Here is a 21305-nt window from a genome sequence, read left to right on the forward strand (position 1 = left end):
TCCTTATGTATACTTATAATCAGGAAATTAATCTAAAAATTGGGATGATATCGGTGTTTTGAAAAAAAAAAAAAAAAGATATACAGATATTAGGAATGCTGATACATGAGTTTAGAAAATCAATTTATACAGAATAAGAAAACAGCAAATAGTGACATGTCTGCCATTCAGCTGTTAAAGCTACCATAAATAATTTATGTGAATTCCTTATGTATACTTATAATCAGGAAATTAATCTCCTAACTGGTTTAGGCTGAAATGCATGAATCAAATGAAATGATTAAATCGGCTGAATGAATTCATGCAAGTCCAAGAAAGCTAAAATTCCTAGGCCTGATTATATATAAAAAACATATATAAAAAAAAATATATATAAATGCTATTACACTGTTCTGACAGGTGGTGTCATTTATGGGGGTATCAGTAGAATATCAGTTTATAGAGAGATGAGAGATTGTAAAGTAAATATGATTTAGTAAAAGTAGGTGTTGCTAACCATGGGAAATAATCATAAGGGTCCAACAAAATTTTTTTGTTTCAGTCCATTTTTATTTAAACTGTACACAGCCATACATAGCAGGAACAGAGTCTTTTCAGCTGTGTGTATAATCTGAATTTCAGCTATCCAGGTTTTTCAACATTTTATATTATAAGTAGTTAAAATTAGCACGACAAACACGAAAATAAACTTTATCCTATAAATATCATCTGTCAGTTGCACTTAGCAATCATCTCCTAACTTATGACTTTATGTTTCTAGGCATAAGCCACCTATGGTAGTGCCTGGGGCACTGTCTAGTAGTAAGGGCACAGGTTTCACCCTTGGAGCTAATGTTTTAAAAGCCCAGCAGCAATAGAGGAATTAGCAGACACATAAGACAGACTCTAAGACAGATTTTAGATAAAAGCCTCCTTTCCACTGTTACTGCTGGAGACAGATGCTTCTAGTAAAGCTTCTGATGGCAGGATAGAAAAGGCAGGAAATCAGGGCAGACCAGGCAGTGTGTGGAAGAGGAGACAAATATGACAGCTGTAGTGCCTGCATTGTTATTTTTTTGTGTATGTGCTGTTGTTGTATCAGTGGGTGAATGTGTGTATGTATGCGTGCTTACGAATGTGTATATATATGTATTTATATATATATATATATATATATATATACATAAATATATACTAACTGATTACTGAGCCTACCCGGCCTTGACCAGGTATTTATTTATTGTAATCCTATATTATAGTCCAAAAAAAGTATGTAAAATATATGCAAATGGCACACTGTGCTGAGCAAAACATACACACAAACATTCATACATAGATGTAAATATACCTCTGACATATACCACAGCGTTGTAAAAAGATCAGCTCTGCACTCACATGAGTCTCAGTCATATGTCTAGCAAGTTTGCATGAAATGTTTCCATGCGTTTCCTAGTGATGGTGGAACATACACACATACATACATAAATACAAATATAGCTCTGACATATAGCACAGCGCTGTACAAAGATCAGCTGTTCACTCACATGAGTCTCAGTCATATGTCTTGCAAGTTTGGTGATGCATTTCCTAGTGATGGTGGAACATAGCAAGTTTGGTTGAAATGTCTCCATGTGTTTTCCAGTGATGGTGGAACATACATACAAACATCCAATTTTATATATATATAGAGTGGTAGTGATGTAGTTTAAATTATGATTTGAATGCATTGCTAACACTAAGTACTGTTCCGGTTTTTGCATTTCTTTGCATTGCTGAGAAAGTATCAACCTGTGCTAAACAATTACTATTCAAGTAGTTTGTCCTTGGCTGGCATAATTACAGGATAATCTTAATTCAAATCAATTCTCAAGAGGGCCCAAAGCATTCATTGATGGCAGTTATTTACTGGGCGTAAGAGTTTACTTCCACTGTATTTCAATCGGTTTTAATTCTGCTTAGGGCTACTTAATTGTGTATCAATTCAATAACAGTACGGAAAACATTGAACAAGTTCTAGGTTACATGACTTCCCTAGTGTATTTCTGGACAGGCAATGATCATCATCCTAGAGCAAAGGATCTGGACGTCGTAATAACTGCTTAAGCAAAGTCAATATATATGTGGAAAACTTAAAACTGTAATTTATGGACCTAAATTAGATACCAGAGGCCACAATTAACACACATGAAAAGAAAATATAGGCTGCCACCGATTACTTGGTATTTGCTCATCTGTACCTGACTTTAATCCTCCCTAGTCTGATGTGGCATGTAAATTAAAATTAGTAGTCAGTAAAAGACTCAGAAAGAAAGGCCTAGAACGGGAGAACGTAGAGGGGTCCAGTGGAAGGCCTTCATGACTGGGAGAGGATAGGGAGCAGGCAGTTAAAGAGTTAGGTTTAGGGGAGGTAGGTAAGCGCAGTAAGGGAGAAGAGTTAAAAGGGGGGAAATGGAAGGGGTGGAAAATTAAGCAATAGGATAGGGGGATAAAAAGTTTCCACCCACCTGCCCCTGTTTTTTGTAAAGGGGATCGAATTGAGGTGGGAGAAGACAGTGAGGTCCTCAAGGGAATTTGGTTTTGTGTAATGTTTTCAGTGGGGGTGAGAAACCCATTTATAGTGTGGGAATATCTGGAAATATGTTGGTACAGAAAGGATCGTATGGTTTTGGATTAAAGGGCTGCGAGCACTAGTGGTATTGTTCCCGAGCTGGGTGGTTGTGGCTGGGAGCATATATATCACGGTGGTGCAGACCCAAAAGAAGAGGGTAAAAGTGGGGCCTTCAAGGACCTGTAACCAGAGGTTGAAATTAGGTAAAAGGTTAAAAGGAGGTTGTTTTTTGATAAAGGTATGTATTGTGATTTTATTGTTATTTATGGTTATTTATTTGTTATTTAAGCTTTTCTAATAAAAGGCCTTTGGGCCATTTAACCAAAGTTGTTGTTGTAATATTTATAAAGGACAAGGAGGGTACTAAATCCAGGTCTCTGCCTTGTCACAGTCAAGTCAAGCACTTATGTCCAAGCATCTGCATGAAAGCCAAATACGTAGAATGTTAGAATGTAGAAAATGGCAGCAATGATAGCCTATAAATCTTGATAGGTTTTATTTAAACATTTACCACACATTTATTTTATTTAGGACAGTTTAATAGACTAGAGAACAATTATCCTATCAATGAGTTACTAATGTCATCCAGCAGACCCTGCAGCTGTACTCAAATCAAAGGTCATTCAATTTACCTTCTTCCAAGTTGTCTATAATGATTTTCAAATGAACAGCAAAAAATGTTAATTTTTTATAGAGATTTAGTAAAAAAGCAATGTCTATAAGCGGGACTTTTAAGGCAGTATATACAGAGCCATAACTATATAAGAAGAAAAAACGTTATTATAACAAAGTATAAAAACTTTCACACACATAAACATACATTAAAAAAGTCCATATTACCTCCGTATACCAAAGTGGTAGGTAAAATAACAGACTCAAGATAAAAACATAGTGCTGGATGTGCCAATATAACCTAGGTAAGTACAGTTGTTTGATATGCTGTGACAAGCCGATACTTTTCGGAGATTTAATCTGCTTCCTCACGGATTTAATTATACAGATCATAAATATGGCAGCACTATAACACAATACAAATAGATAAACTGTTAGTTGTTTATTTTACATATGTTAAAACAAAACCAAACCATAACTATATGAAAAAACATTATACATACCACCAAGTATCAACACATAGGTGCAACTTAACTTGGCAGAGGACACAACACAAGTGGTGGAGGAAAAAACCACGGCACTAGGTGACTCGGTCCAAAAGGAACAGCCAAGAAAGCTCCAAAATTTAAAGATATATTGTAGTCTTATGCAGTATTGAATGAACTTTCAGACACACCAAGGAGCGATGGCAAACCAGCAACTGTAGAGAATATATGTGTAATTATGTATATGTGTATATATAGAAGAATTAAATTATAATATTTGTTAATTTTACTCTAGTGCATATATTTTATCAAATAGTACAAAGATTATGTATTATGAGATACCATTTAATACCAAGTTTAATATTAAAGGCCAATACGTATGGTAAGAACATTGTATTATATATCATATATGAGGGTCATACAACTTTAATAAACCAATGTTTATCTTTTATCCCACATATAAATGGTTTTAAATAATGAAGCCGGTAATCTCCAAGATAACAGTCTCTTTGACCCAAAGGGACCATGCCAATCCAATATGTTAAAAAATATAACCATGAAATGGTAGTGTACTTACATGCCTAGAAATAGGTTATTTGTGCACAAAGAGTTGATATGTTCAGTAACAACTAAAGGTCCAGATAATGAGAGAGACTCCCACATAGCCCCAAAAGGCAGGAGTCCCATGGAGCTGCAGGAAGAAGCCGCTATCTTCTTTACCTACCCAGGTCAGGATACCACGGGACCCACTAATCATCTGAGAGTCTAATCTCAAATAAACAAATATACAGTTGCCAAGCCTGAAATTTGGTAATAGATCAAAAGAGAGAAGAGAGATGGTTCTTTTGGCAAGATTATTTAAAAAAAAAAGAATGTATTTACTTTAAAAAGGTTATTTACATGCCTCAACTGAACATAGTCCTCATATGCTAGTTAATATCCAATGAGCACAAATTTACATATCACATAGGATCATGTTAACCATTGCAAATCTTGTCTCAATACCCAGCGCATTAATTACGCGTATAGACGCGATTAGCTACATTCTCTTGTTCCGCAGTTACTATGTAATCTCTATACATAACTAACTTTTGCCTCATAGTTCCATGACACTACAAAAACGTAGTTTTATGTTGCAACAACATATACAATTACACATAATTCACCTGAGTCCTTGTTCAACACACTAGTACACTTTAGAAGTGTTTCAGGCACTTGCTTTTGCGTTTGTGGCTCTCCGCTGTCTCCTGTTGCAGAAACCAGCAGCAGTCGCCCATCATGTTGGGGTTTCACCAGCCTTGATATCTTGTTTCCATAACAGAAATGTCCTGGTGGAACCTCTCCCCTTGTTCATCACTCACATCACTGAAATTATGTGGGAAGAAGTCCAGATGGGAATGTAAGAAATAAATTTTAAGTGACATTCGGCAACCAAGTTGATGGTATGCTGTTAGCATGTTGTTCATGAGTTCAGCATGGTTTTCAGTTCGCAGGTTGCCCAGAAAGTTTTGTGCAACTAGCACAGATGAATCCCCAGCAGAAAGTTCAAATGGGTTAAGTTTGTCTCTGGCATCACGCATCAGATTGGAGATTTGGGGACCAACAAAATTGCCTGCTTTCAGTTTAGCATCTGTTATAACTTTTCCAAACCTGTCCTTCAGATACTGAAAACCAATACCATCACAATCCATTGCAACAAAAAAGTTTTTCATAAATCCAAGTTTATTATGAAGTGGTGGAAGGTAAACTTTCTGTGGATCAATGAGTGATTTATGCTTGTACTGGCCAACAGTGTGTTCAGGTCTGGGTGGCCAATCTTTTACTTTGTAATGGTTGCTGTCATCACGACTGTTCCACAGGCACAGAAAGCGCATATATTTTGTATATCCCAATTGCAGGCCAAGAAGGAGTGCCACCACCTTCAGGTCACCACAAACCTTCCACTTGTGTTCTGAATAGTTAATTAATTTCAAAATGACCTCCATGGATTGGTATGTCTCTTTCATTCCCTCGGCATGAGCAAGAGGAACAGAAGGCTTTTTGTTACCTTTATGCAGCAATACAGCTTTAAAACTTGCTTTGCTCATGTCTATGAACAATCTCCACTGCTCTGGTATACTATATGGTATTTGCAACCTAACTCCTTCATCAGACCACTCACCGATGTGATACATGTGATACGATGTGTTACAGAAGCAAATGTCATTTTCCAGCTTGTTATAAACTGCAAGCTTTGTGTGACGATCACGAAAGGGGTTTTTGTTCCTTTTTGTAGCAAATTCCACTACTTTAATCTGGAGGCTAACAGTTCAGACTTCTCCTTTGACAAAGACAGGTCCCTTACAAGATCATCTAAATCTGATTGGCTTATAAAATGTGACTTACCCTCTTCAAATTAGGGTTGATAACATTCATTAACATTTACATCATCCTCCTGTTCCTCATACGACATGTCACTGTCAGTAACAACAGATGTAGAAGGACTGGCACTGGATTCTCTGCATCATGTGGCAGTGGTTTCAGAGCAGATTCACAATCAGGCAAGACGATTTTTGACTTAGTCTTCTTCGAAAACCCAGCAATTTTACTCATACAGAAGTAGCAGTCCGAGGGATAGTCTTTTGGATCACACCAAACCATAGGCTCAGCAAAAGGCATTTTATTCCTTTTCCCATTCAACCATTGTGTTAGGCCAACGTAACACCTCTGACAGCAGATATGAAGTGCCCAACTTTTATCCTGATCTCCAATTTCCCATCCAAAGTAATATTGTAAGCAAATCTCACCCTCTTGGTTAGGTTCTTACGTTGATCACACGAGGTATATTGGCCACAAATGCAAAAAGTGTCTGGTTTAATAACACAGCTGTGCCCACTCATCTGTAGCTCAAAACAGACTCACTATGGCCTAGCTGTACTATCCAACAAGATGGTTTCGCACTAGAGACAAGCCCTTGGTCCATCTCACCTTATATACCTATTTCTGACGTCAGCTCACTGATTTGCCCAGACATCCCCAGCCGCTGCTGGAACATACATGCCACCAGGGGGCGTGATTAAGCTGAGGCGGCAGCAGGCATAATGGTAGCTGCAACTGTTATATTGTTCCCATGTAAAAATACATTACCCAATTACCGACCATTTGAACAGGTATAGCACGCCTATAACTTAAAATCTGTATGTAAAAAATTCTGAGTTCAGATATTTAGTAAAAGTTGGTTACATGGAGTAACATGTACAGAGAACGTTGAAACACTGGATACTTGGGTGTTAAATTATAGGGAATCTAGATATGTTTAGTACCTCGATTGGAGAAGATAGTAATTGTAAATATAAATTATAAGCTAAAGGGTTACCAGTAAATTGAAATGAGAGAAATAAAAATAAGGTGCCCGTGATTATGCTACTATTTAGTTGATCTGGTGGACATTCCTGTTATTACAGCAGTTCCTTCCTGATTTGAAGGTTTGGTAGAGATCCACACAATTGGGAACCTGTCAATGTGAGAACCTGAATAGTAATACATTTTTAAGTATCAAACTAAATAGTAGCATCATTAGTGGGATATTACCTAGCATAGAAGGACCATGTTCAGTTGAGAAATGTAAATAATCTTTTAGAAGTAAATACATTCTTTTTTTTAAATAATCTTGCAAAAAAGCTGTCTCTCTTCTTTCCTATGACATATAGAGAAAAGGTAGATCATTGCATACACTGTTTGTGGACCACAGAAGAGGGGACTAGGCTTTTAGCCAGGTTTTGAGGTTGCTACCTTTTCTGGGAGAAAATACCAGTCATAAAAAAAAACTAAAATGAATGCAATTCTGAATCATGAATACATCACTAACGTATTTTTACATGGTATATGTACATACATCTGACCTGGCAATGCCTCTTGTGGTCCTTCATACCGCAGAACTGGAATATATAGGGAAATAGCAGCATAAAGAATTAGTTGGTTCATGTGCTGATAAGAGCCATGCTGGTAGGTGAATAGTTATAGAGAGTTGAGCTCATCACTGTGCTACTTTACTGTCCATGCACAGGCAGGGGCGGGTCTAGGACACACTGGGTTCAAAAGTTTTGTAATGTATGTTTTTCTGGTCTGTTTTTTTATATCTTGTTTTTTGGCTGGAATATTGCTTTAATATTTGTTTCCTATTCAAAATTAGCCAAAAGTCATTTTTTGTACCAGTTGTGTGCCCTGTAAATGGTGAGTGGCTGTCAAATGATAAGTATTGTAGTAGCCTACTAAGCCTATCAAAATGACCATAAATCCTGAAAAGGCCCGGGTGAAATAGTAAGTTTAGTTCTTTAGTGCAGTGATTTTCGACTAGTGTGCCGTGAAGGATCTTCAGATGTACCGTGGGAGTTTATCCAATTTCAGTCAATTGGTCCGAAACGTATTATTTATTTTGAGGATCCGCGGCTATGGTCAGTGCACCCCGAGCAGGGTCAGGAGAAGAACTCCGCTGGGAGGACGCACCGGCCAGAGCTGCGGTCCACGTCTCCTGCGCAGTTTCTAGGCTCAGGAAGGTGGGCAGACTATATCCCTGCACACAACTCACCCACTCTCCCATTGCAGGCTCAGATCTGCATGGGCAGAGTGGGCGGAGTTATGCCAAAATGACGTCACTCAGGGGGACGTTTCCTTTTACCTTACATAAAAGAGTTGTTAATCCTTTTATGCAACGTTAAAATTGTGAGTTTAGGTCTAAGAAAGGTTGGGAAACACTGCTTTAGCGCACTTATCCTTCAACTATAAAATATAGTGCGATTTGCTTTCTAACCAGCAGATGGAGCTCCAGTCTCCTTTCATTCCCCTATAAAACTATTCAATACAGCAAAGCTTCATGTCATCAAAACTCTGCATACAATGGACAACTTATTGCAGTGCGTTAAAGGTGCTTCAAAAATTAGTAAATACTAGCCGTAAGGGGTTTCGTTTTAATAGGCAAGAGCATCCTGCATCCACGCACATGTTTATAAACACGTTTAATTCCTGGGGTGTGAAGAGGACTGATAACGATCGGTATTACAAATTACGATCGCTAAACCTGACTCACCACACTGACCAGGGGAACGTCTGGAACCCAAAGGTGTGACTACGTCATGACGTCAGGGTTTTTTTTTCCGCCTATTGGTTTTTCTGCTGCGCCTTTAATAGTGACGTCAGTGGCTGTGTGTTGGCTTCTCCCGTGGGCTGAAACTATGGCCATTCCCTGGGATTAAAGGGGAGGTCGCTGCAATTCGAGGCCTTCCAGGCCTCCATCTGTCCTCGGGCTTTCCTGATATTTCCGTCAGATTAGAAGCCACATACGCGTGGCAGTGGCGCAATTGAAAGGTAAGGGGGGAGGTCGGCTATGGATAGTAAAAAGGGGGAGTGTGTGAGAGCACATGGTGTATAGCGCACTGTCTGCTCATTGTGTGACATATGGAGCGCTATGGCGGGCACTGTCCCAGTCTCTGCTCGGTGTGTGTGCCGCTTCCTTGCCTCTCTAGGCGCAAGCTTGTTTCCCCATGTAATCCCCATAGAATCCCTATTTGTAAACAGCTGGTCACGTGTGCAGTGTAGTATTCCTATAATACATGTTCCAGCCGGGTGTATTGTACAGCTTCAGATCTGTATCTGTATTATAGAGCACTGCACAGTAACTCGTACAGCATATCGGGACAAGACCTGCACACCTAGCACAGTACAGGGCTATTGGAAGATCTAAGAGGTCTTCATAAGTCACAGACCTGGGAATCATACACAAAGTCACAGACACTCATGTCCATGCGTGTTCCAGATCTGTGATTTAGAGATCACTTGCGTCATTCTAACCATAATATTAATAATAACTATAATAACACAAGCTAAGACATAGCAGATGTTATACCCATTTCATGACTCTTCCAAGTCAGTAATATTGAGTATTGGATCCTGGCACTGCCAGGCAATGATCAGGTCTGCCATGGCACCCCAAATATTTCCCTTACAAGTGTGCTTCAAGTAGTTTTATCTCACTGCCAGAATTGTATAGATCTATAAGGACCCAGAAGGTTCTTTTATGCATAATCTCCACTTGCTTCCAACAGTTACTTCAAAGACCAGTTTTTTGAAGCCTATAAAATAGCTCTATAGCTGTCAATAAAAAGTTATTGGGCATTCTACACAATTATTTAGCTTTGCTTCAACTTCAGTACTAATTGCAAAACTTGCAAAATTGTCGAAACTGTGATTCCCTGCTTTGTTGTATGTGACAATGAGAAATTGAAGGAAAACTAAGACATGCTGTGATTTCTTTGCTATGCAGCCTATAGCGTTCTGTGTAGACCTTACTTTAATTTTTTATCATGTAACAAAATGAATTCATCATCTTGGAGTACATGTTAATATTTTATTATATGTTCACTTAAAAGACAACTCCAGTCACCACAAGAAATGTTTTCTAATAGTACTAAAATAATAAATTGATCAGAGACTTCCTTTATTCCCAGCTCCACATTACTTTCAGTGGCTCCCATTTGCTGATGCCCATTCTCCCCTTGGCCAATTGCAGTGCTCCTGGTATTCTATGAATGGTCAGTGATTGGCCAAGGAGAAAAGATTTAGTAAACCAGAACCAGGGCTCCCGCTTTAGTGACAAAATACTCGGAGCTGTACAGTTCACCTGGAATAAATGAGATCCCTTTCTACAAAGGTACAGTGATCGAGACTGTAGAAGGGAGGAGGTTAAGGATAACACCACTGATGGCTGAAGTTGACTTTACTGAAATCCATCAATTTTTTTGACAAGCTTATTTTAACAAATAAATCCAAAATGGCAAAACAGATTGGTATGTTACCACATGTTGAGTTGTCCGTGTGATTTGTAAGCCGCTGTATATGTTCTATTTATTTACTTAACTTTTTTTTTTTCCTCTTTCACTCCAAAGCATTTTTATGAAAGAATTATTTAAACTACTGTTTGTTCAAGCGGCAAGGACATTTGTGCCATTGTCATCAAGGAGCTTTTGGAACCCTACTACTCCCGTTTTGCAAAACTCATTAGGAAGACCTAAAATCAGCACCTTACAGCTACACTTTGCTATAAGAATCAATAGCTGCCACAACATGGCAGAGCAACGCTATTGTGTAGAATATGCCAAGCGTGGAACTGCAGGCTGCAAGAAATGCAAAGAAAAGATAGCAAAAGGCATTGTACGAATTGGAAAAATAGTTCCAAATCCTTTTAGTGAATCCGCTGGAGATATGAAGGAGTGGTACCATGTCAAGTGCATGTTTGAGAAGTTGGAGCGTGTACGGGCAACCACAAAGAAGATTGATGACCTCACAGAGCTTGAAGGATGGCAGGAACTACAGGACCCTGAAAAAGAACTGATTAATCAGCATGTGAAAGGTAAGGGTAATTAATGGAAACTCAAAAGAATCGCAGAGAAATTTTCTAAATTTGCTAGTTGCTACCAGATGAATTTGAACTGTAATTTTTGATAAAATTCGTATTTGTTTACGGTGAATTGCTGAGAACGTACCAGTGTTCAAAGCCATGTGGGAGGAATTGTAGGCAGGTGGCATCACCAATATTATGACCCAGCGCTCTTCAGTAACCACCCAGAAACAGCCGGGTGGTTACTGAAAAGTGCTGGGTTGGTGCATCCAGCTAAAAGGGACTGGGAAACTCTGAAGTACTAAGCCAATAAGTTGGCATTGTAGCCCACTACCTAGCTTTTTCTGAATGAGGTTCGACAGCTTTTATAAATCAAAAGATACTAAAGACTTTCCTACCTCTAGTACTTCCAGTTGGCATGAGTGGCATCACCATGCCCTCTGGAAGAACTGGGATCTCAAATTCCTTTGAGAATGTACTTGAACTTGCCATCAAATGTGGATCTGTCCTGAGTACAAGTTCATTGGGGTGCTGTTTACAGTCTTAAGTGGCACAGCCACTCACAAAACAGCAGATTGTGAATTAGCTTTCCAGGAACTTGTCTTTTTCGTTCGTTAGTCATGATGGAAAAGGCTTAGGAGTTGGCAGTGTTTGACATTTAGAATCTGATATCCTTGACCTTTGTACAAGTACTGTGAGTTAATCCTATGAATGACATGCTACTAGACAGTAGTTTTTTTTATAAATGAGATGTGCATATTTGCCCTCCTTTTTTCCCAATTATTAGCTGTAATAGGCTTATTCTGTAATAAATTACATATTGGTGTATCGCCTATGAAGCAAATTTTTGCTTTCACGTTTTCTAATGTTTTGTTTTACTTTCTACTTGGATATGTTACCAGAACTTGCTGCCAAAGCTGGAGCTGCACCAACACCTCGGAAAAAGACTCCTTCAAAGGCGAATCCACCCCCAGCAGCACCAAGTCCGTCTCCATCAAAAATGCCTGCACCCAGCCCCTCTCCTTTGAAGTTTTCTGGGTTTTCAGGTATGTGTTTCTGACTTCAAGAATTCGATTTACATAATGAAACTAAAAACAAAATACAGTATTTTAGGTGTTACACGGTACTGTACTATAAGGATGTGGTAGGATTCCTAGGTATAAAATGTACCTGTAAAGAAAAAAAGCATTGTTTATACTTTCCTCCCCCCTGTTTTTAGCCTGTAAGCGCGCAAGGTAGGATGATAGCACAGTCCCTTCTGCTAGATCTGTATTGAGAAATACCGTGCAGCCAAAATCTTGTGAGAAGACACACTTGGCATTGGTTTGAATCATCTCCTTGCTCCTTTTGCCTGTTCAGCATTGCCAAATTATCTTCCCAGAAGGACAGTGATTTCACATACTGCACTGTGGAAGATGGGGGGGGGGGGGTAGGATGAGCTTCAATCCTATTACATTTTTCTCAGGTACAATCAACACCTAACTGTAAGTGGGAAGGGGATTTGTAAACCTGTGAATGTGCTTGTATTGAACTACTTCTACTAAATTACCCTTGTCCTATATTTTAGTAGTTGTGTACTATGATTGTCATTTCAACAGTGAGGTATGGCTGGGAAAATGACATCTACTGAAATTGTATGTAGCGCTATTTCACAAAACCTATTGTAACCTATTTCTGACCATACCAGCAAAGCCTGAATCATCGCCATCTGTATCCAGTACCAATAGTGGTTCGAGTCTTTCTGCAGCAAAATGTGATCCAAATCACAAGGACTGTCTACTGCGTGAATTCCGCAAAGTGTGTGCCATGGTTGCTGAGCAGCCAAGCTATAATTCCAAGACCCAGATCATTCAAGATTTTCTTACAAAGGGATCAAGTGGAGGTACTTGAGATACTTCAACTGTATAATAGGAATTTTGTTTATATGTTAATTTACTCAAGTCAAATATCTGAATCACATAATTTCTGAATATAAACAGATGTACATTATCATAGACTATATTGCTGTGACAACCTAGAACATGATTGTAAACCTTATAATTGTGGCTTGAAATGCTTCACTTTGTACAGATGGTTTCCATGGAGATACATACCTGACAGTGAAACTGCTATTACCTGGTGTCATCAAGAGTGTTTACAACCTTAATGATAAACAAATTGTCAAGCTTTTCAGCCGCATATTCAACTGCAACCTAGAGGAAATGGTTCGAGACCTTGAGCAGGTAAAGCAAGAGAAAATTATTCAGATTTCTTCATAAATGTTTTTTATAGATCTTTTTTTATCTTCATCAGAAACATTTATATCTTTGATCATTATGCCTAAAGCAACTATTTATTTCTAACTAGGGAGATGTGTCAGAGACTGTTCGGATTTTCTTTGAAGAGAGTAAAACCTTCCCACCAGCTGCAAAGAGTCTCATGACAATTCAAGAAGTAGATGACTTGCTCAACCAGCTTTCTAAAATGACCAAAGAAGAAGACCAGCAGAAAGTACTGGAGGATATTGCACACAGGTAATAGCAGTAGTTTTGAACTGACAAATTGTGTTGTAGAACAAACATTTTTCTAAATAAGGAAAATCAGAAAATAATTTTGTCCTGGTTTTTTGTGTGTGTGTGTGTGTGTGTATGTATGTATATATATATATATATATATATATATATATATATAACAAGCAACTAGGATTTTTATTTATAACTATAAAGTATGAGCACAAAAATACCAAATACCATTTCTGTCTTTGCCTATCAATGTAGAATCCGTTTATCCCTTTATATTTCCAGATGTACAAGTAATGATCTGAAGTGCATCATTCGGCTAATCAAGCATGATTTGAAAATGAATGCAGGAGCCAAACATGTGTAAGTAATATTTGTCTACATAATTTAAAAGTTTATGCCTCCCCTATGTTCCTAACACTTGGTAAGTGGGAAGTGTAGCCGTAGGCATGTTGTGAAAAAAATGCAATGGTGTTTAGAACAAGAATACACAGTAGATATAAAAATTATTGTTCAATACATTTTTAGTGTTATGCACTTCAATTACAGTTTAATAAAAAAAAAAGACTATGTATTACTTTTAATTTTGAGTTCAGTGTGTGTTTTATTGCACGGTGATTGCTACGGTTAACACCTAATTTTGTCATTGTCTTTTATTTTATTTCCTCTAGACTTGATGCTCTTGATCCAAATGCATATGATGCATTTAAAGCATCCCGTAATTTAGGAGATGTGGTGGAACGTGTGCTACAAAACCATCAGCAGGCACCAGGCATGAAACGTACACTTAGCGTAACCGCTACGCTTATGACACCTGTTCAACCTATGTTGGTACGAACCTTATCCATGTAAATACCTGTACTCTATAATTATAAGCTTGTATTTCCAATATTGGCTTGCAGTTATTTTGGTGTTGCATGCACAACCTAATGCATTGCTGAACTTGTGGGATAAACAATTTTGTGTTCCTTACAAGAAATGTAGCTTTATCTGATAAAAAACTTTATTCTGTTTCTCTTGACTAAATATTAGTCTTATTTCTACACCAGTTTTCAAGAGCGTGTAGCCAAATATGCAATATCAAGGTGTAATATGTATTTCTGAATTAAAGTTGTAAACGAATAACTACAAAAAGGTGAACAAGCTGGCAAGCACCGATTAAATCAGTGACTAAATCAACACACAGACATACCTAAGCAAGTCCTAAATTAATACCCTACTTTAGGCATAAAACAATTGGCTACTCCGCTTTCAATTGGGGACTTTGGCTCTACATGTTTGCTTGGTCAGGACGCAGTGAAATTGTGAGAAAAGAGGTTAAGGTTAAGATTAACTATATTTACAGTATAGAGATCGAGCTTTCTGGGCTGCCAGTTATCTTATTGCAGCACAGGAGTATTCCACTCCTTCCGAGGGCCACATCTCAACAATTATTAGTTCCATTAGACATTCCTCAACCTAATAATATAGCTAATAACATAACTAAGAAACCTCACCCCACTGCCTGCATTGAATGTCCACATCCAGAACATCCTAATCTCTAATTCAAGCATAACTTACTAGCTATTCTTCCCTCCCTACGTGCTTACATTCAAGCAGCCCTTCTCTTTGGAACCGTCTCATTGGTCACTCGGCATACTGAAGAACATCTCTATACTGTAAATATAGTTAATCTTTGCCTAAAAGCCTTTTTTTCTGATGATTTTACCGTCTAATTGCATTAGGCTTGGCAGCATATATATATGGGTGCTCTAATATTAGTCAGGATGCCTGGAATTTCTGAATGAAAATGTATCTGGCTTTTATCTGGTGTCCCACAAACTTGTCCAGGGTGATATAGAGGAAGGATCCGTGCCTATCCTTGTGCAGTTTGAACGAAGGGCAACTAGAGCTGTGAATAGGCTGCCTGAGCGAGAGCAACTATCAGAGTGTAATTTGCAGGGCTAGAGTGTCAGTTTGACAGCATATCCTGCATGAAATCTTCATTCATAAATATGGTATACCTATATTGTTACAATGCACTTGTATTTGTATATGTGCAAATCACAAATTGTCCATGTACTTTTCTATGATGGTTACAGAAAACTTGCAGCTTGACCCATTTCCTACCTCTGTTATTGTTGAACAGTGTTACTAAATCTTGGTGTCCACCAGTGGCATGTACACAGATCTGTAGAAGCATGTTTGTTTGTGCTTTTACAAATTGACAGTGTTGTGTTTCTGTCTAAAGAAAAAAAATGTATACTTCTGGAGTCCACCAAGGCTTACATTTGCAAATTACTGGTGTGGAATATCTTAATGTCTGACCCCCAGAATTCCAGATTAGAATTAGTTTCTAAAGAGCTTATAAAGAAACCACTAAAATACCATTGACCCAGAAATGGAATAAGTTTAGGTTTAAAATGTATTGACGCATTCCCATATTTTTATAGGCTGAAGCCTGCAAGTCTGTAGAATATGCTATGAAGAAATGTCCAAATGGAATGTATGCAGAGATAAAGTATGATGGAGAACGAGTCCAAGTACACAAAAATGGTGATCACTTCAGCTATTTTAGCCGTAGCCTGAAGCCAGTTCTTCCCCACAAGGTAAGTTCTTTGTTTTATTTTGTTGTTTTTTTTTTCTTGTTTTTAGTTTCTATTTTTAGCTTCATGTAAAAAAAAAAATGTGAATGGTTTTAATTACTGTCAATTAAAAATGCTTGCATACAGGTTGCTCATTTCAAAGACTATATTCCTAAAGCTTTCCCTGGTGGCAACAGCATAATCTTGGACTCTGAAGTGCTTCTGATTGATACAAAGACTGGCAAACCTCTTCCATTTGGAACATTAGGTGTTCACAAGGTACTTCCCTCTCCCAGTTTTACCAGTGATTTACATTATTTAAATGGCTGTGCTAACAATTGGTTGATAATGAGATTGTTTAGTTAAAAAATGAACTTTTCAGTACCATAGCTCTGGTGTAGTCCCTGTATACTAAGGGATAGATAACCTTTGCCTTTGTGTAGTCATATGGTGCAATAGGATGTAGGAACAAGGGTCATGTTTTCAAGTTTGATGGTCAGGCTTGTGGAATTTTTTTTTTTACTAAATTTGATTTCTTATGTGTAATAATTATTTTTTTTATTGATAAATGTGATCTTTTGCAGAAAGCTGCATTCCAGGATGCCAATGTATGCCTCTTTGTTTTTGACTGCATATACTTTAATGGTGTAAGCCTAATGGACAGGTGAGTGTCACCAGGACATTACATTGCATTGTGTTTTTTCCCCAAACAAATTAAATTAAAGTATTTTTGTTTTTGTAATAGGCCATTGGTTGAAAGACGAAAGTTTATGCGTGACAATATGGTGGAAATTCCTAATCATATCATGTTTTCAGAAATGAAACATGTCACGGTAAGAGGGCTATCTATATACTTGCAGGATATTCAGTAAGTAATAAAAATGTTTAATCACATATAATAGACTATTCTATTTACACCTAGTAAATGACTTTCAAATTCTGTTTATATTGTTTCTTGTTTCGGTTAATAGATGTGGTGGAGGGCTTTGTAGTGCTGTTTATATTCTTCCCCTCCCTCCCTTCCAATACAATGGATAAAGAGAAATAAGTACACTAGGCTTATTGACTAATAGTAGCAGTTACAATAAGGTGACAAAGGCACACTGGAGTCGACTTACATCAAAACAGCATACCAGAAAAAGTCTACTTGAACTAGACATTGCCAGTATACTAGTTTTATTTACAATGTGGATGGCAGTCCAGCATTTCAGTATTAGGATTAAGAGCTGAACAGGGACTAAAGTTACACAGAATTTAAAAGCTTTCATTTGTTTCCTGTTAGTGGTGTGGTTGTCTTTCAGAACCCAGACACAATTTTTTATAAATTTAATTTTTTTTTTTTTTTTCTTAGAAAGCATCTGATTTGGCAGACATGATAACTCGAGTAATAAGGGAAGGCTTAGAAGGGCTTGTGCTCAAAGATTTAAAGGTAAGTAGAATCTGTTACGAAATCTATATTGACTAAAAAAATTTTTTTCTGGACTGTACCAAAGAAAAACTTGGATTCTTGTGACAGAGAATGGACAAATATTTGAAATGCTGTATGCAAAAAATATTTTGATAGAAAATCAGTTCTCTGTAGTACAGCAGATTACTATGCATTTTAATTTTAAATCTTTCAAATATTATGTTAAGGTTACCCTTTAAATGCCACGCTTCTGCTTTCACCAATGGCTAACATATTTTGAAGAAAGAAAAGATATGGCTTAAGCTCTAAACTACTGTTTGTAACTTTAACCAAAGACTTTGGTATACATACATATGTTTCCCATCCCAAAATAAATGTATGCATAGCTATTTGTGCAACAGATTTTCTTCAGTAACTTCCCCAAAAGAGTTTCGCTCTGCAATAAAACAAATAAGATTGTTTTCAAACGTGTAGAATACTGGTAAAATACCTGTATTTTATGTTAACTTTGATGTGTTCATCACACATATTCTCTAAACTATAAAGACTTAATTTATGGTATGTTTATCCTCTTCCAGTCATTATATGAGCCAGGAAAGCGTCATTGGCTGAAGGTGAAAAAGGATTATTTAAATGAGGGTGCTATGGCGGACACTGCTGATCTTGCAGTTTTGGGAGCATTTTATGGAAAAGGAGCTAATGGTAAATGACCAAGGAAGTCTGTATAGAGTGTGTGTGTATGATATAGATAGATATATACACACAAAATATTGCTTGGGTTCTAAATAACTAATAAATATTTTATTTTTACTTTTATTTTTTTGCAGGTGGTATAATGTCTGTATTCCTTATGGGATGTTATGACACTAACAGTGGCAAATGGTGCACAGTGACAAAATGCTCAAGTGGCTATGATGATGCAACGCTAGCCCGTTTACAAAAAGAGTTGGATATGGTCAAGATCAGCAAGGTTAGATTCTGGGATCCAAGAGGGTCACTTTGCCTAACTGCTTTGTCAGGGTAATTCCACCCACAACATAAAAGGAATACTGCAGGACCTTGCCAGATTTCCAGTTTTAAGCACTAGGGGCAGTAAACACTTAGAGCATAGTAACACTGGAACTGCTGTAGTTCTACATTGTATTTGCTAGAATTTCTGTGTGAAGGGGGTGACTTGTGCAGTTGCCTCCATCCTTGGTCTAAAATCTCATCTGGTTTCTTGGTAAACCGGATACCACCATGTAAAAATAAAAAGTAGTGGAAGTTTAGTGATTTACAAATGTATTTTTTATTTTTTTTGCAATGCAATACAAAGTTGTTACTTTAGGGTTTTTAGAAGTAGCTTAGATGGGCCCTTTAAAGAGTTCAGAGGCTATTGTAACTTTAGGGCAGTTTTTGGTACTTTGCTTTGCACCAATTAGCTGGCTGTTTTAATTTTTACTTTGTTTCTTCAGGACCCTTCTAAAATCCCTTCTTGGCTGAAAATCAACAAAAACTATTACCCAGACTTCATAATACGGAATCCTGAGGTAATATTCACATACTTACTTTTAAATGGAATATCATGTTCTCAAAAAATAGTATTTAATTATTGTTTTTCCTTTCTTGTGGTTTCTTCTAACAAAAATAAAAAAATAAATAAAATAAAGGATATTTTATTTTGAATTTAGTCTTCGCCAAATAACTAATAGATTATTCAACAGACAACTATCTTTTTATGTGTTCAATCTAGATGGGGGTCTAGGGGAAAATTAAAATCTGAGGACTGGGAAATTTAGCATTTATCATTTGAACAGAGAGGGGAAAAGGTTACATTACCATCCATGCTTCATCCAATTGCTGACTGGTTGGAGTCATATGAAAGAACATAACTGGGCACGGCCACAAAATACTTTGCAGAAGCTCTCCCCACCTCTGGGATAAGACACAGCTATGACTAAATGTGCACAGTATAAAATGGTAAACTATAATTTGTGTGTTTTATAGCTTCCCACCAACAGACTTTGATAACCTGCTCACTTGTCCCTCAGATTTATTTATAGGTAATATTTTACAAGCTTTTATAGAAATGTAAAAAGCCAGATTATCTTAATTGGCAGGGATGTCTCAACCAGTTGTCCATCCCAAATGAATGAGTGTCCTGTTGCTTGGTGCCTCATATAGTTCATTAATGGCTTGTTTTTTGTTCCTTCACTGTCCTACCGGTAGTTGTACAGCTGTCTTGAAATTTAGAACTTAAGATCCTGCAAATTGTTTTTGTGTCTGGTTACCATGTTTAGACTTTGGTTTTTAAAAAGGTACATCATATCTTTTGTAAACATCTTAACTTTTTTTTATTGTGTCTTAAACAGTTCGGTATTATAAATTTAACGTTAAACTCAATGTGTATCGTGTACTTGTGTATTTCTCATCAAGCTGCCATTATCCAGTTTGCTTGAAAATGTTCTTTATTGCCATGTTTTTCAGAAAGCGCCTATCTGGGAAATTACAGGAGCAGAGTTCTCTAAGGCGGAGGCCCACACTGCTGGTGGGATTTCTATACGTTTCCCGCGATGCACTCGCTTCCGTGATGACAAAGACTGGAAAACGGCCACCACTTTACAGCAGCTAAAGGTAAGGGGAACACATAACTAACCTTGGAAAGTAACTACAAAAGTTATTGAATCTTTACTCTTGAACGATTATCATTCAGCTGTGTTACTTTGTTGCGGGGAAAAAAAAAACACAGATGTTTTGGAAATTAACATGTAAACATTCTGTCGTTGTAAGACATGCCTCCAAAAATGACATTATTGTAATAATTAGCACATTTTTGTTCAGACCAAGCAGGTGGAAACAAAATTATAGTTTGCATATCTAAACACAAAATCCCACTTTGTTCTTTTTTTACACCTCCTCTGGTCTTTATAACACCTTGAATTTCCTGACACATGGACTTCACTAATGGAAAAACAATACTATTTTGGGATCTTACAGAATCGCCTGATCATTTTGAAAGGGAAGTATGCAGATACACAAAGGAAGACTACAAAGTGTTAGGACAGAAACCTTAATGCAATATGCCTAGAAAAATAGAAAACCAGGGTCTGTGTGTCTGTGACCAAACTGAAAATCTGGCTCAATAAAATGGAATTCACATACAGAAATGCCAAATCTTTACCACCTAAACAGAAGTCATTGCCTCAAATAATGTAAGCTGTCAAATTTGTCAGAGAAGTTGCAACAAAGTGGATTTTTTTGGGTGTCTTCAATATTTTTTCCTCACTGCTAAGGATGTGTACAATGCCTAAATATTTAGCTGTGAAAGCAGACCTAAAGTCAAACATAAGGGTGCAACATCTCCCCTTTCTGTCTTGTGCCCCCCGGTGATCAAGACAGATTGATAGCTCAAAGCCTCCCGGGATACCTGTCACGCATCCCTAGGAGGCTCTTATATCGGGCATGAGCAGAAGGAGCCCTTTCATGAATTGCCCTTTCAAAACTGCTGATCTGACGCATGCGCTGTGGGATTGGCTAGTTTTCTTCCCCCCTACGTCACCTGATCTTGTGCCTGCGTCAGGTGACGTGGGAGGAAGAACCCAGAAGTCTGCTGGGGACGCAGTCTGCTGGGGACTATTATATGACCCCCCCCCCCCCCCCATCTACTTCACCTGTGCGGTGCAAGATTAGATGACCAGGTAAACGAACCTGGAAGAAGAGAAGATGTCGGTACCTGATAATTGTGTAATCATTCACAAATAATATTCTTACTAGTATACTATTACTACCAAATTCTAAAC

General features: G+C 37.6%; 1 protein-coding gene and 1 long non-coding RNA gene across 3 annotated transcripts in view; one reads left to right on the plus strand and one right to left on the minus strand.

Moving 5' to 3' along the window:
• LOC140334110 (uncharacterized) overlaps positions 1-4572 on the minus strand; it is a 75524-nt gene extending 70952 nt beyond the window's left edge. Inside the window, exons 1-2 of one of the 2 annotated variants that reach the window (XR_011921481.1) lie at positions 4262-4572; positions 3703-3899 (exon numbers count right to left, since the gene is read on the minus strand). This is a non-coding gene — a long non-coding RNA (uncharacterized lncRNA). The remainder of the gene's footprint in view (positions 1-3702; positions 3900-4261) is intronic. The other variant, XR_011921479.1, reaches the window with a different exon arrangement.
• Positions 4573-8848: 4276 nt separating this feature from the next.
• On the plus strand, positions 8849-21028 carry LIG3 (DNA ligase 3). Its single transcript, XM_072416254.1, has 17 exons — positions 8849-9027; positions 10605-11068; positions 11959-12102; positions 12744-12938; positions 13127-13278; positions 13403-13569; positions 13840-13917; positions 14226-14385; positions 15987-16142; positions 16266-16397; positions 16703-16782; positions 16864-16951; positions 17470-17547; positions 18105-18228; positions 18354-18496; positions 18981-19055; positions 19993-21028. The coding sequence occupies exons 2-17, from the start codon at positions 10612-10614 to the stop codon at positions 20158-20160; spliced, it is 2397 nt and encodes a 798-aa protein (XP_072272355.1). The 5' UTR covers positions 8849-9027; positions 10605-10611; the 3' UTR covers positions 20161-21028.
• Positions 21029-21305: the final 277 nt, after the last annotated feature.

The sequence above is a fragment of the Pyxicephalus adspersus genome, chromosome 1 (assembly GCF_032062135.1).
Source record: "Pyxicephalus adspersus chromosome 1, UCB_Pads_2.0, whole genome shotgun sequence".
In the NCBI taxonomy this organism is placed as follows: domain Eukaryota; kingdom Metazoa; phylum Chordata; class Amphibia; order Anura; family Pyxicephalidae; genus Pyxicephalus; species Pyxicephalus adspersus.

What these genes read in the sequence shown, in the direction of transcription:
- LIG3 (XM_072416254.1), top strand. Translation starts at nt 10,612, where the DNA reads ATGAAAGAATTATTTAAACTACTGTTTGTTCAAGCGGCAAGGACATTT. An exon ending in TTGTGCTCAAAGATTTAAAG is followed by an intron (nt 17,548 to 18,104) that starts GTAAGTAGAATC and finishes ATCCTCTTCCAG; the next exon opens with TCATTATATGAGCCAGGAAA. An exon ending in TTATGGAAAAGGAGCTAATG is followed by an intron (nt 18,229 to 18,353) that starts GTAAATGACCAA and finishes ATTTTTTTGCAG; the next exon opens with GTGGTATAATGTCTGTATTC.